This window comes from Aedes aegypti, chromosome 3, assembly GCF_002204515.2.
Source record: "Aedes aegypti strain LVP_AGWG chromosome 3, AaegL5.0 Primary Assembly, whole genome shotgun sequence".
NCBI classification, from domain to species: Eukaryota; Metazoa; Arthropoda; class Insecta; order Diptera; family Culicidae; genus Aedes; species Aedes aegypti.
The window spans coordinates 275,927,559-275,943,785 of record NC_035109.1 but is presented as its reverse complement, the minus strand read 5'-3'; the positions used below and the strand labels follow the sequence as shown (position 1 = coordinate 275,943,785).

Below are 16,227 nucleotides of genomic sequence, written 5' to 3'. Positions count from 1 at the left end.
GCATGGAGAGACAAAGTGACTTAACCACGAATCAAAACAAAACACTGCTTGAGTCGATTTTACACTGGTACAAAAACGTCGAAAGTAATTAAATAAATCGGCTTATCTTTTTTCAATAAAATTTTTGTGGGAAATAACAGGAACTCCCTAGCTTTTGAATGCGAGCTTATTGAATGCAAAATTTGAGCAATGTACAAGACGAAAAAATGTCAAAAAGGTGATTCATTTTAAAACAGTTTTAGAAGACAGGTTTTGATTCTTCTAAATTAATTTTCTCAAAACCGTATGGAAGTTACTTACGTCGATTTGAAAAAGTAATCGAGAAATGCTGGGAAGGAGCTTAGGGCAGATTAAGAGTGCCAGTACTACCCCTATCGCTACCGACAAAAAAAAAATGTTTTCGTACTGTAGGAAAAAGAATAACTAACTTCATGAACAACAAATATTACAGATTTATTTAATTTGGCGAAGTTAATAGCAAAATAGAGGTTCGATGAAGAGAATCCGCTCATGTCAGTTAAACTCTTATTAAGAAACAGTGTCGATTTGATTTGACTAAAAAAATTGACAAGTTGACATAACTCCATAACAGCATCTTTCTAGCAATCCATCTGCCCAAGAATAATTTAGAAAGCCTTAACCAAGAATAAACATGTCCAATAATCCGCCGAACAGATACTCTTAATACTCTTAATGGCCCAGACTTTTAGTAGTAAAACCACACCATAAAAATCTTTTCAGATCAGCTTTCCACTAAGCGCTTGAATTCTACTGAGAATAAAAAAATCTTTTATCAATAATTAAAAAATCTTTTGGTCAATTATCGCATAAATTCCCGTTACCAATACTGTAATAATCTCATCGAGAATATGCCATGAATCTTAACGGAAATGTATCAAGCATCTCACCTAGAAGCTTGTCGGGAATCACTATGCGTCCTTCTACAATTTTATCGAGAATCTTAATGATGTTTCACAAGATATCCTTTGAATTGACTCAATAGCTTGACGCCAGAAATCCCGAATATCTTTTCAGGAAACCAACAGTTTACGTTAATTAGGAGAAACCATTTACTACCCTCTCTAGCATCGCACTAAAAGTGAATCATAATGCAAAGTTTGAGTTGTCAGTCGTGTATCTTGTGGCAAAATTTTGCAGTTTTGTCTGCAGTACCTACTTAAAATTGAAAACAATTGGTTCACTTATATTCGGAATTCTCGTGTTTTTCCCGCTTTTCCCAGATTTCCCGGATGGATGGACACCCTGGATATACCGATTTCACATTGTGGTCTACTCGAAACGTATATAGTGCGTTCATTGTTATGCGACTTCTATGAACATTTGTTGATTTTACCGCATTATGAATAGTCACACTGTAAACAAAAACTTTCGGATATTGTTCTCATGAAGTTATTAGAGGAAATCATTTTGAGTTGGTGTCGATAGATATCTTTGTTGCAAAAAAAAATATAAGCATACAAAGTACAACAGCGCGACAGCCCGAAGGTTAATTACCCAGCATCACATTTTCAAGAAAATTATGCTATGTATTAAACTATTTGACAAATTTCCACATAATAAAAAAAAGATGCGGAAACACGCCAACGTGAGAAACAAAAATCATAAATTACAAAGAACAGCTCCCTTAGAGTGTTCTCAAACAAAAGGATAAGACCTGATATTAGCAATCGATTTTCATCAGTTTTGTATGATTAATTTGTTTAATAACTGGAGTTGGACCTTCGTTTTATTCTGTGAAAAATCGATCGCCCGAAAAAAGGTGCATTGTCTATACGACGACTGCCTCAACATAACTGTCATACATCGCACTTACCTGTTTCTGTCCTTATCCCGATAGTCGTAATCACGATCACGATCGCGCTCCCGGTCCCTACCGCCATCCTTCCTCCTCTCCTTCTCTTTCTCCCGCTCGCCTCGTCTCCGTTCCCGATGTTCCACTCCATTACTTCCTTCCCTCCGTCGCCGGTCCCGGTCACTGTAGTCCGAGTCTTCCGTATCGTAGCGATCCCGCGAGCTCTTGCTTTTGTTCGACCGTCGCAACGGATCTTCGTCCCTCCGCGTCGGTTTACCCTTCCCTCCGTAGAACATCGATCGCTCCTTGTCGCTTTCGTCCGCCGTGGAGGTGTTGGATGGATCTTTGCGTGGTGTTTCCGCGGCAGGATTCGATTCTGGTTCTGCGATGCTGACGGCAGTGGCTCCCGGATTGCCGCCGATCGCCGGACTGTCATCATCTGTGTTACCTCCTTCGATGGGTTCATCGCGACTTATTTCAACGTGAAGGGGCTGAGTTGGGGGGTCGTGAGGGTTCTCGCCATCCATAACCAGCTCACGCTGTTGCTCGTTGATCGGAATATCGAGGGCATGTTGCGCCGAATAGCTACTGGCACTCGTACTTTGCGGTGGTCGATCGTCTTCGACGCCGGGAATTACGCGCTGCTGGTTGTGATGGGTATCGCTTTCGCCTGGAACCAAATACAGATTGCGATCACTGATTTCCTCTTCCTGGTGGTGCAGATGATGGTGATCAGCTTGGGTGGGTGCAGCAGACGAATAAGCTGGCCGTGGGTTTGGGTTCGAGGCAGAATCGGACACTTCGCCATCGGCTTGGCGTTCCATGTTGAGATCGGTTGCGTTCTCCAGGTCGGTTCCGGGGATCATTCGATCCAAACCTGGCGGGGGTTCAGGATAGGTATGGCTGGGTGGTTGTTGATTATTTTCGGATTGCTGCTGGCCCGGCACGTAACGGGATAGTCCCGGTGGAGGGAGACTATCATCGGCTAGTTGTGGGTCGTGTGACGCAGCGCGATGAGAAGTTGCGTAGCCATCTTCGGAGAGGTGTCCGGTTTGTAGATATTGATTGCGGTCGTTACTGGGAGCGACCTCGAGGTTTTCAACGTTTTCCAAGCGAGCATCAGGAATTTCTTGATTTTCTGGGGTAAGGTTTTCCACATTCGGGAGCTCTTGCGGCTGGTAGAAGAAGGTTGGATTTGGTGCCGGTGGTTGTGTGACCCCTAATCCAGGAGTAGCGATGTGGGTGCGTTGTGTGGTGCGCTTGAATGGGTTGGCCGAACCCTTTGGAGGTCCCTGGATAGGTGGGGGTCCTTGTGATGGAGGTGGGCCTTGACTTGGTGGAGGACCTTGCGGAGGAGACTGAATTTCTGTAGATGCTTTTTGATCAACTTCAACAGGAGGCGGTGGCAATGGCGGAGTCTTGGAAGTCGATTTGGGGGGCAAAGAGCCGCCATCAGCTTGTTGATTGCTGCTGGCTATTGAAGGCGGAGGTGGAGGGAAAGAAGACTCCCTGTAGTTATTTTGTGTTTTTGGCTCCGCTTCCACTTGGGGCTCCTGTTTGATGCTCAACGAGTTCAATGCCACGTCCAATTCATCCGGAATTTCAGCATGGACTGGGTATTGCTGTTCGTAGCCAATGTTTTCGTAGTTTTCAACCTGATGTTTAGATTGGTGTCTACCGGAGGAACCATCGTCTGATGGCCCGGTGTTGGAACTTCTACTTTCGCCGATCTCGCCACTCTCAATGGAACGATCACTGGACGTTTGCGAGACTTGGCTCTCGATGGACCACTGCGGCGACAGAGTTTCATTCTTTAGCCGAGTTAGCTGGGCAGGCTGAACCTTAGCCTGCGGCAGCTGAGTATTGTTTGCAGCACCAGGTAAACTGAAAGTATTCTGCGGAGCAGCATTCTGCTGTGCATAACTCTGTTGATGATGGTAGGTGTCCTGAAACACATGCGGTTGCGGTTGAGCTTCTACGTGTTGTGGTTTTGGACTAATAGCTGGCTGGTTATCCGAAATGTTCCAGTTCCAGTTATCGTTGGGACTGGCGTTGAAGCTATCAGAGATGGATTGGTTGAACGATGGGACCGAATGTTGGGGAAGCTGTGGGGTCACCGAAGCCGGGGGATGCGATGGAGGTCTCTGCGGTGGCTGGTTGAAGTAATTGTTTGATGCTGGAGGTTGCGTGTACGGTGGATGCTGTTGAGGATAGGGATGATGTTGGTATGTTGGCTGAAAGGGTTGTTGCGGTTGCTGTTGTTGTATTGAAGCGGTAGGGGCAGAGTAGTTCATATACACCGGTTGTTGAAGACCAGCGGATTGAACTGGGTTGGGCATGAAGTTTTGATTGTTCTGATCCAAATGCACTTGTTGCGGCGGATACTGCTGTTGTTGCTGGGTGTGGAAGTACTGGGTGGTGTTCATGTTGGGTTTGGGCGGAGCTACTTGCTGTTGATGTTGCTGTGAAGGCGCAGCTTTCTGCTGAGGGAACGAATTGGTGTTCTCTCCCCAATCGCCCCAATCGTCTCCCCAACCATCGTTGTTGTTATTGTTGGTAAATGCTGTTGAGGCTGAAAATGGCTCTGCCATTTTTCTAGCGTGATAGTGATACTGCTTTGCCTGAAATACCCCTGTATTTGGACTAACACTAGTTTCCTTGTTGTCGGTTACTTGATGATGGTATGCATCGATTACACTTCTTCCATTTTCATCGTCTGCACTTGCACTTGGCTTGGCTTCACCCAGTCGGTTGAAGTAGGTGCTTGTATAAACGGGTTCAACAACTGGCTGGTTCCAATCGTACAACTCCTAAAAAGAAGCAAATGATCTGTTTAGTGTCATGTTAATAAAAATTTGTTAAACTTCTTAACCTAAAGCAGATAAAAAATAAATGCATGAATATGATACTATGCTACCTGATATCTATTTTTATCGAGCTTCATACATTGCCAGTGAAATTGTGCCTAGTTGTGTTACATAATCTATTATATTTTATCGAAACCGAAAATGCGAATCACGTACATTGTTGCGCCACTGGCTGGATGGAGCCGACGACGAAGGCAAAACAGCAGACGAAATACAAAAACAAAACTACCAATGATTGGGGAGAAAACTCCGCAGATCGAAACGTGGAATGGGGAGAAGCACAAAGGTATGAATCGTAGAGGCAGAAAACACTTTCATAATCTTTCCTACTGCCGGTGGCAGGCGCATATTATAGTTCAGTGGGTCTCCTGGCGATGTCTACGTATACCGACAGGTATAACGAACTATGTTTAAAAGAGGAGACGAAGAAGGAGTCAACAACATAACAGAGTACATAGAAACACAAGCGGCTGCAAAACCGGTCAAATCGTTTCGCACCAGACGTTTTAGTTTGAATCGGAGTGCGTAATGGTGCGACGAGCAATTAAGTTGATAGGTCGCGTATACGCTGCTAGCGCGTAGGGGAAGAAGAGGTTTATTGGGCCACACAACTAGAAGACTAAAAATACCCGGATTGTCTAATAACGTCATATGAATTCCAATATACACACTTGTTGCAGTAGAATTTTATTCATCTTTCCAGTAATGACGTCACATAAAATAATACCTTCCCTCGAAATTATTTTTTTGAAATGTCCTAAAAAATACTACCATTATTGGAATTTAACAGATTTCTGAACCACAATTCATATATTTCTGTTCGGATCCGCCAGTTCTGCAAGCAGTTTGTGAAGATTCAAATACGTCGTCCATCATTTTGTGGGTTTTCTAGATCGCCCTTGTCACGTTTTTTTTTCAATTCCCAATACATGCACTGTCACACTATCATGGACACCGCACCCTCCTTAAGGCTGGTAGCGGTGTCATAAAAACAGTCACTTTAGAGACCTCTAAAAAAGAGACCCACATCCTAGGATAAAACCTCCGATATATTTGCACTTACTTACAGAAATTCAATCTGGATTTTTTCAAGGATCATCCCAGAAATGGCTCCTCAGGAATTTCTTTATGCAAATCCTCCAAAGTATTTTTTTATTTTCATTCATTTCTCAAGGGAGAACCAAGTACCCCAGAATTTCACCTTCTTCTTCTTTTTGGCATTAACGTCCTCACTGGGACAGAGCCTGCTTCTCAGCTTAGTGTTCTTATGAACACTTCCACCGTTATTAACTGAGAGCTTTTTTTGCCAAAGTTGCCATTTTCGCATTCGTATATCGTGTGGGCAGGTACGATTATACTTTATGCCCAGGGAAGTCAAGGAAATTTCCATTACGAAAAGATCCTGGACCGACCGAGAATCGAACCCAGACACCTTCAGCATGGCTTTGCTTTGTAGCTGCGGACTCTATCCACTCGGCTAAGGAAGGCCCCTAATCATCTATTGAATATTTTGTCAACTCGATCAAATAATCAATGAATTGATTCCTAGGAATTCCTTCAAAATTTCGTTAAATTGGTTAAAGTAATTCATAGAAAACTCCACGGTTTTCTTGAAAACTGCTAAAAAATTTCGAACGATTTTTTTTTTTCAAGATTTCAGTCAGGTTTATCCAGAAATTAATCTAGGAATGTAACCAATGAAGGTTACAAAGAGCTCTAGGAAATAAAAAAATCACTGGAGAAATATTTACAAAAAAAATACTGGAAATACTTCTAAAGCAACTTATAAAGTAATCTTTAAAGAGATTTTTGTAAAAACATCTGCATTTTTATAAAAACCAGCAAGGATCTCCGAAATGTTAAGATTATTTGCTAAGATAATTATTGGAAAATAATCTACCAAATTGCTGGATAGTATTCACCAAAATTGCTGAACTGATTCACGAATATGAGCTAAGGGGCCCATAGGGCTACACAAAATGAAATCCAATCGTTGGATCCGTCTCGTATCTCCCATTGGAAATTGTTTCAAATCCCAAGGAACCTCTTATCTGGTTAGGCTCATCTGGGATGCCTCAGCTAAATCCGACGGTGTGTCGCTCAACTCCAAACTCCTGAAAGGCCCGGACTTGCTGACACCATTGCCAGTGTTATCTCGTTTCCGTCAGTACCCCGTGGCTGTAAGTGGAGACATAAGAGAGATGTTTCACCAACTCGCAGTCATCGACCAGCACCAGCAAGCACAACAATTCTTTTGGCGCGAAGATCCTGAAGGAGAACCACACATCTACATGATGAACGTTTTAACGTTGGCTCAACTTCCTCACCCTCGTCAGCACAATACGTTAAGAACCTTAACGCATCAGAGTTCGCATCCGAGTACCCACGTGCAGCAGGAGCAATTCTGGAAAAACCATTACATGGACGACTACCTCGATAGTTTTGCCACGGTGGAGGATGCGATTCGCACAGTGAATGAGGTGAAACATATTCATTCAAATGGAGGTTTCCAGCTGAGGAAATTCAAAAACAATGAAGTCGCCGTACTGCGCGGAATATGAGAGCTCTCGAATGATGAATGTAAAGATCTGTTGCTAGAAAGAGGAGAATCAATCGAGTCAGTACTCGGATGAAGTGGATTCCCAAGAAGATGTCTTCATTTACGCTAAAAGAATTCCAACAAATTTTCAGCCCCCACGGTGTCTTTTCATGTAACTTTATAACAAAAAAATCGGCATGTCTCAAATTCGGACCAATGAAAAACAAGACCTTCCTCTTTCATTTGTTGCTAAAATGAAAATAATCCATCGGGGGTCTAGTTCATTTTTTTTTTTTAATTTTATTGTTTGTAGTATCATTTTAAATGCACCGTACATTAATAAATTTTGGTGAGGTGAACTGTTGAAATGGATTTAGATGGAAATGTTGCAAAAATCTAGTGTCAATATCTAGTAGATTATATTCTAGACAGCAGTGTTGACCAGACTCATTTCCCCGAAATTCGAATTGTGAAGCCATGAACTGTTATAACTGTGCGTTGTATTCCTGAGATGGAGGGGGAGATGGTTGGGCTTGAGTGTTGCACATGGGATCGACAGTTTCGATCTCGGTGGGGCCGCAATTCAAGTTTCGGTGAAATGGGAAATGGGATCAAAATTGATCGATTTTGTGTGCAGTACTCAAGCTTAACCATCTGCTTTTCTATCTTAGGAGGATAGAGCATGGTTTTAGTAGTTCGTGGCTTCGTAGTTCGGAAAATGTTATTTCCGGGGAAATGAGTCTGAACAACACTGCTAGACAGCTCGAGACCTAAACCTCGAATTTAAATTTTCGAGTTGCCCTTTCTTTTGCTTTCATTTATTGTTGAAATTTGCATTGGTTTGAAAACTAAGTATGTCAAACAACCAGTTTTCAATTTTTAATTTTAACTCAAGAGCAATATTCATCTTTCTGACTTGGTTTATGAACAAGCGATCGAAAGACAAAAGGTCGAAAGGACAATAAGTCGAAAGACAAAAGGAAGACAAGACAATGGACGAAAATGAAAAGGTCAAAAGAAGCAAAGGTTGAAAGTGATTTGCATTATAATAAATAAAATAATTTTCGAAAGAAGATTTTTGACCTTTTATCCCCTCATTATTCCTCCTCGAACTTGTGCCCTTTCAACCTTATGTCATAGATTCTAGAAAATTGACAAGTTCACATTTGTGCCAATGACAGACGCAATATAATATTTCATAAATCCAAAATTCCAACCCAATTGCAATAGCAAGCAATGTTTGACACTATTGTCTATGTGTTTGTTGTGAGGATGACAGAACATTGCTTTCGTTTGCGATGGTAAAACAAACAGAATTGCTGACAAATATTCTGAGATTAGCAGCCAGTCTAGGGCTAAGAATATTAATAATAATGCTGACGAATATACACTTCCTTTTTAAATTGATGGTAGTAAAAGTGCCAAATGAATTCATACAAACATCGAAAGGTTTCATTCATAACAAATCTACCTGTGAAAAATTGATCGTGTGATCGTAACATTTTGCTTAGAGATCTCAATAAGTGCTGTAATGTTCAGTTTTAGCATAGTTTATTAGTGTTGTTTGTAATTCTATAGTAATTCATAAACAAGTACATTAAATCAGCTTTGAAAATGTTACTCAGTAACTTTACGATTTTGCTAGCTTAATAACGAAATCATACGAAGCTTTAACAAAAATATTGGGTGGATCATAAAAAGTCTCCGATTACATCAAAAAAGGAGCCAAAAACGGTGATCTTTAGTGCATACAGACTTGTTTGCTATTTATATCCAGCAGATTGCAAGTACTATGTTTCGTATAGCTTTGTTGTGTCCAAAAACTTCTAAAAGCGCCAGTTCGAACAACTCTTGATGCTAATCTTCCATCAAAGACGTTCGAGTTTGCGCTATAATTGAATTAGAAGAGTCACAGGGATTCAAAATCATGAAGTTTGAGCCGTCGCATGCCTAGGTTTGGTGCTAAAATTTAGTGGTCTCATATTACGGGTTTTCCGGTGGTCATTTCGGTACCCAAAAGAACCAGAATAACCATCAATTCATTCTTTTGGCAAAATACATTCAAACATAATAAATCGCTATGAGTTGGACACAAGTCATTTGGTTTTTTGGCATCAATCCGAGTAGTTTCATCGAATTGTCCAGATTGGATACCTTCCGGGTCTCCAGGAACTGGTTCTGCATGGACCATACTGGACCGAGACTTTCAAAGGATGTGCACCGGTAATTGATTCCTTATTACAGAGAAATTTTATAACAAAATATCCATCAACCAAATAGTACCGATGTGAATTACATACACAAAACTGCGATGGAAACTTAGTTTTCGGATGTTCCGGGTTTCCGAAACCGGGTATGAATATCTAATGATTTGAGAATCTCTATTTACAGTGCACGTAAATACATATTCAACAAAATAAGGACGGTTCAGATTACTTGTTTAGTTACGAAACTACAGGTTGTCAATGTAAGGGTGTCTAAAGGGACTTTTTTAAGATGTAGCAGGTTCCCGCTGGCCACAGTGACGCGATTCCGGATCTCTCGATGGGTTTCCGAAAATCAACATGTGTACCTTTCGTTTCAGCCCAACTGTTTTTTTTGTTTGGGTCGGAAACGACCCGAGCTTTTTTTTTTTTGGGTCGGAAACGACCCTAGGGATAAAAATAAAAGAAGAAGAACTGGTTTGATGCTGAGAGTGCTAAAATTTGGAATAGTTGTAAAAATTCTATTGGAAATTGGAATTGTAAAGTGAACTGAAAATAAAATTCAAGGCCTAAAGTTTTCGGATTTGTAGAAAAATGAATTAAATAAATTATATGATGATTGAGATGAGATTTATCGTAATCATAGGCTAGAAATTCACAACGGCCACAATAAAATATTTGTCAGGGTCACAGAAACCACATGGAGAACATCAATAATGTAGAGTGTAGTTGTATGGTTAACAAACTTAATTCAATTAATTGAATAATTATTTCAGTTTTTGAGCTGTAATGCTACAAAAAGGCTGTATTTTCTTCTACGTGTCCTGAAACAAATTCTCAAAAATTATGATATGCACCTGCAGAAGACGGACATAACCTTGAAAGACCGTGCTTATGATTGTGCGCACTGCGACAAAGCGATCATGCTACGATGATAATATGGTGCTTTGCGAGAGAATGCCAAAAATGGTTCCATTTTATGTGTGCTGGAGTAACGTCGGTACTCGAGAAGTCTCCTTTGGTCGTCGTGATGATTGCCGAAAAGCGAGCAAAAAGCGACAATACTCCAATCAAGGCGAAAGTGGTACAAAATTGGGACAAGTTTCCGATTCGCGGGACAACGTAGCAAATAACGACACGAAGAACGTCCGACGGCCGACGAGGATGACGAAGAAGAACAGAAGCACCAGAAGGAGCTATTGCTGATGAAACAAAATTTGGAGCGGCAATTCGAAAGGGAAAAAGGAAAAAAATGATGATGCAGATCCGTCTGGAGAGAGAAAATGCCTGGAAAGAACAGAAAGCTTAGAAGCGGAAATTCACAAGATGCGGAGCGAGCTGTACGAGAATTCTTCATGGCAGTCTCGACCCCCTTGGGACCAGGGAGAAGGGCGCCGTAGGCTGGTAACACTTACCAAGTCAGGAGCACAGTTGAAGCGGATTTGAAAAAGTTGTGGAGGGATAAGCTGATAAGTTCCAAATGTCAGCTCAGTCCATGTTGCTGATCCCCGGGAGCTTTTTCCCAAATTCTCCACCCCAAAGGACGTAGCAACGCAAACTGGGATACCATCTACAATCATCAACGAGTCGTCAGAAAGTGGTCCAAGGAAGTAACGCCGCTTTCGAAACCGCAAGTTCAGCAAGTAAGGTAACAAACCGTCTTTAACCGATTCCTTCCTTTCGTCAACCGGAGGTTGATTCACCAAACGAAGTACTGATCGCATCAAGAAGCCAGCCGTTACGATGCCTAATCTCCGATACCAATAAGTCTTGAATGATGCGTCGACATCAGGTACTAACCGCGTATTCAAGACGAAGAGTAACAAAGAGCCCAAATCGCAGCTCAAAAGGACCCTTGCTAAGCTGCCAGTGGTTCACAAGGCCGGCCAGAAGAGTGGCCACTGTTTATCAGCATGCTTCATACAACGGGAACGCGGTTGCAACTGGACTGACCTGGAGAATCTTGGAAGGCTTCAAGAAGCATCAAAGGCGCCTGCACATGGAAGCTGTTAGAAAGCAGATTATGCTGCCAGGAATCAGTGTCCAAGGGGTGATCGAAACGCTTACGGCACCTGCTATGGCAGACCGGAACACTGCTTTCATTCATTGATGCACAAAGGCGAGAAGAGCAGATCCACCTCGTACTGATCGTCCCTCACCACTGTATCAGTTTTGAATGATTGTTCAAAACTATGTGACCAGCCTGGTGGCATAGGAATGGGTCCGACATTCGTAAATCCCTATGCTCATTAAAGAAGCTTTGTTAGAGACAGTTGCCACCTATCACGAAAATGGAATGGGTAAGACACAACGTCAACTAGCCAGCAGTGGACGCTCAGCAGCGCTTTTCGGATTTTCCTTTCCGGAAATTGGTTGTTCGGAAGCAACGGACGGCCACACTCTACACAACTCTCGAACGACGGGCGACCCAACGGGAAGTGCAAGGAGAAAAGGTCCCAGATCAGGAAACTGAAGGCGCATTTTCCTTAAATGCACATTGTAGGAGTGGAGCAGTCCATCGATTCATCGATAAACCAGCACATCGCCAGGCCTGTGTCGTGGATGCAATAGCAGTGGAAAACACCGCACCGTGTTCTGCGGGATTTTCGTCAAGTTGGTCTGGGGCGATAAGTAAAATTGTAGAGAAGTGGAAAATTGCCAAAATGTGTTTTAAACAACATAGGCGAGTCAAGCTGCCGATTTAAGGACACTGTAACGTCGGCGATGCCAAGGAAACGGCACAATTCCTTCTGCAACCCACATCAGAACTCAATTGCCACCCTACCTACAAACTGGCCAACGTACACAATTTGGAACAACATGTTATTCTTTAGGATGGTTCCGATTAACTACAACCACCGAAGGGACGAAGCTGTGACGTCATTGCGTTTTTAGATGAAGGTTCTTCTTATTCGCTTATGGAGGGTAAGCGTTGCGATCAATTAACGCTAAAAGGCGCCCTGGGAACCGATACTTGTGAAGTGGGACAGCAGGTATGAAGTAGACTAGAACGACGAATCTGCGTGTTGATGCTCGTCGTAATTCATCAAGTGGATCGGAACGAAAGGTTTCTCCTGCGAAAGCGTTCACACGCACGTCGCAAGAGCTCCAATTACCAGAGCAAAAGATCCGGTTTCGCCGAAAGTGGGCGGCCGTTTTCAAAGGCACGCTATGTGGGGTTACCAGTCGCCGATCTGCCTAGGTGGTTCTCCGAAAATTCTTATCGGCCTAACAACAGCCTACACTGTACGAGGCGCACTCTGGAGTCGCGTATAGGAAGACCCATGGGAGAACCAATTGCAGTCCGTACGAGGCTTGGCTGGACAATATACGGCTCAAGGAAATCGGTAATGTTGGCAACGGGTTGCTGGCATCATGACGGCCTGGTGAATTGTCAAATATCGGACCTCCAGGGAACTTCTTCGGAAACACTTCACGTGTGCGAGGATCTGGTTCTAGGTATTTAACGTCTACAAGAGTCCAACGAAGATCGCTCGAGCAGATGTTGTTAGAACAAAAGACAATGCACGAATCGGTGAAGCATCTTCGAACTGGTCTTTTATGGAGAAAACGACCAAACCTCAACTACCGCATAACTACCAGATGGCACTTCAATGCGGAATTGGAAGAGGTCCTGGAATACAAGTTTGCAAAAAAACCCAGAACTGGGCAAAAACTGGAGAAGCAAGATGAAGATATCAACGGAAAAGGATATGCCCATACTATCGCTACAAAACGAAGAAGTTGATGGAAAGGTGAGCAGCAAGGTTTGGTATGCTTCCTGTTAAACGTTTCGTGCTGAACGTGACAAAAGCCGGAAAGGTCCGGCTTGTCTGGGATGCTGCGCGCGGCAGTACAGAGGCGGGTCGTGTGAATCTGACGCTGCTGAAAAGGTCCCGATCTTTTATCTAGTCTTCATCTGTCATGTGCCCTCTCCCGCGAGCGTGCCAATCGCCTTTGCGTGGTGATCATTGCTGGAATGTACCACCAGGTACGCATTCCGTGAATGTGAACAAGTCAGCCCAGAGATCTTTTGTATCGGCGAATGCCTTCGCGGACCGGACCCACCATTTAATGTTATGGATGTCAGCCACTTTTGGCTCACAAGTTCGCCTTGTTCTGCTCAATATTTAAAATTTAAAATGCCCAGGGAAGACTAAAGAAGTTCCCTGATGCGGTCGAGGCTATTGTAACACACCACTATGTCGACGACTATTTTGGCCTCACACGTTTACAGTTGCAGGGCTATACGAAACGGGCAAATCACGTCGCTTTCATTCCATTCAAAGAGCCGGATCAATATATTCCGAAGTTGGGTTTCGAACAGTCGGGAATTTCTCTCCAACATTTTCGATGGACAACCGGATAATCGATTTGATCCACTTCAAGCTGCGACAAGTCACAGCTTACGGAAATGGCATCTTGGTATGTCGTGAATACTTTCGAAAGATCGTTCTTCGTGTTTGCTGCGTTCTGCGTGATGACCTGCAATCAATACTTAGGGGAGAGAAGCTGCCATACCAAAAGAACATTGTTTGAGTACGTCTGAGCTTTTATGATCCCGCTGGGTCTTGTTACGTTGTTTACTGTCTTTGGAAAAATGATATCCCAAGACCTTTGGAGGAATGGCCTGCGTCCATGGGCGAGACAGATAGACGCTGAGTTCGCGAAAAAATGGTCCAGATGGATTAGCGTTTGGTGCTCAAAGTTACAGGCTTATGGAAGATCCCGCGCTGCTACTTAATCAAAAAGTGAAACCGTCTGACCTGATCAGACCTTGGAACTGCACGTATTTGCAGACGCGCAGTGAGGAGGCCTAATGGATGCGTTCGCTTATTTTCGCAATTTTCGTGAACGGACAACCGAGAGTAGGCGTTAGTGTCGGCGAAAATCCAAAGTGGCGCCACTACAGTACACATCTATCCCCAGAATGGAACTCCTCGCTGCGGTACTCGGTGCTAGAGGATTAGCTACGCGCTGTGAAGGCCACACAACTCGGAGAAAGGTGACGAAGGTCATTTTTCCATATTGACTCCGCAACTGTGCTTTCCTGGATCCATTCAGCACCACAGGAAATTATAAGCAGTTTGTGCTTTATCGCATAGGGGAAATTCTGGCCTTACTCAACCCACATGAATGGATTGGGGCCCACAAAAAACAATCATAGGCTGATGTATTGACAAAGTGGGGGACAGAATGGCCCCCAACCGCTAGAGCGGATCTAATGAGAGAGATGGAGATGCGCGTGGTCCGTGAATGTCTCATTGATTATCAACAAGTCGAATGACAGAGTGGTTCGAGACGAGAAATTAGCGCAGCTCGGGCGGAGGGAAGAATGCGCGCTCATCACTTGTTCACGTGAATATTGCGTGTTTCACAAGAACCTGGTAGATACTACTCGATCTCTCGCCGCTATCTATTACTGGTTCGAAGCGCTTGCTGCGTATTTCGTTTTATTTCGAACTGAGCCGGAAAAGGGTTCAAGGGCACGCCGATCGAATAACTTTCAAAGCTAATCCAAAATTGGAAGACCGGTCGGTTTATACGGTAGTTGTATTTTCCAAGAAAGTTCCTCTTAACGTGAAGAATAAACCGACCTGCTGAGAACTACTTGTGTGGAGAACAGACGCAGCAAGAACGGTTTCGCTGATGAAAGAAAGAGCTGATTGAGAGGAACATAAGAATTGCCACAAACTTATAGTGGCATTTCATCGAACGTTTCTAGTCCGCTTTTAAATGTGGCTCCTTTTCCTTCACGATGAAGAAGGCGTGATTCGTATGGAAGGTCGCTCGGCGTTATGGCTTGAGAATTCAAATTTCTTTCGAACAGCGGTTCCAATCGTGTGCTGACAAAGGGACGGACCATTTACCTCAAAACTGCCTTCTACACTACGACAGAACGAATTTGGCCATGCAAACCGTGAGACCGTGGGTGAATGAACTGCGATCCAACGGTTCTACTGTCCCAGTATCATTCGGGTGGCCATTTTTGCGAGTGATGAAAAGATTGTTTCGCGGTGTAAGATCCAAAGATGTCCGTCCAGGAAGTTTCCTCGGATGGCCACTTCGCCAGTGCAGCGCCCTCACTCCTATGTTACGTCCTTTCAGCTATGTAGGGGTTGATTAATTTCGGCCCTGTTGTCGTTTATGGGTGGAAGGAACGACGGTCCGAAAAAAGGTGGATCTGCCTGTTTCTACATGCCTTTGTAACCCAAGAGCCATCCACATGGAATGGGCCCGACACCATAAAATAGCCATCGTGTGTTATGGCTCATTAGGCGGTTATTTGTAGAAGCAGGTGCCCCTCTGAAAATTTTCAAGATAATCGGCGACAAATTCTGTGGCTGCACGTAAAGAGTTGAGTCCAAAAGGCTTCCGGTATATTGAAGATTAGATGGTGCTGAAATAATTTTACCGATGCTAGAACATCGACTGGAATTATTATCCACCAGCAGCGCCCCATAATGGGGGAACGTGGATAGGAGGCTTAAGTAAGCGTCGCGGCAGAGCGAAGCACTGAAAGCTCTACACCGATTGGTGGGAAATTAACAGACGATAATCCTGCTTACCGTTATTTAAACACCGAAGAGCTGCAAGATATGGATTCTAATTTACACGCCCTCTCACGTACGTACCACAGATATCAGCGACGTCGAAGTCTTCTTTAGCACCGAAACCATTTTCTCGCGTGGACTGCCTTCGGGGGAGCAAGACGCAAGTTAGACTGCTAAATGAATCGTTCGGCCTGAAGCTTTAACGGGATGAATCTACAAGCAGTCTCAAAAGTTGGGCAGACGTCCTGGT

At 43.5% G+C, this 16,227-nt stretch overlaps 1 protein-coding gene across 5 annotated transcripts in view; it reads right to left on the bottom strand.

The window, feature by feature from the left end:
- LOC5576935 (protein transport protein Sec16A) overlaps window positions 1–16,227 on the bottom strand; it is a 107,684-nt gene that overhangs the window by 49,633 nt on the left and 41,824 nt on the right. For all 5 annotated transcript variants that reach the window (XR_002502675.1, XM_021855031.1, XM_021855032.1 and 2 more), the window contains exon 2: window positions 1,835–4,623. Coding sequence is in view for 4 of the 5 variants with exons in the window: in XM_021855031.1 (XP_021710723.1) it covers window positions 1,835–4,404 (2,570 nt within the window). In the remaining variant the exon portion in view is untranslated. The remainder of the gene's footprint in view (window positions 1–1,834; window positions 4,624–16,227) is intronic.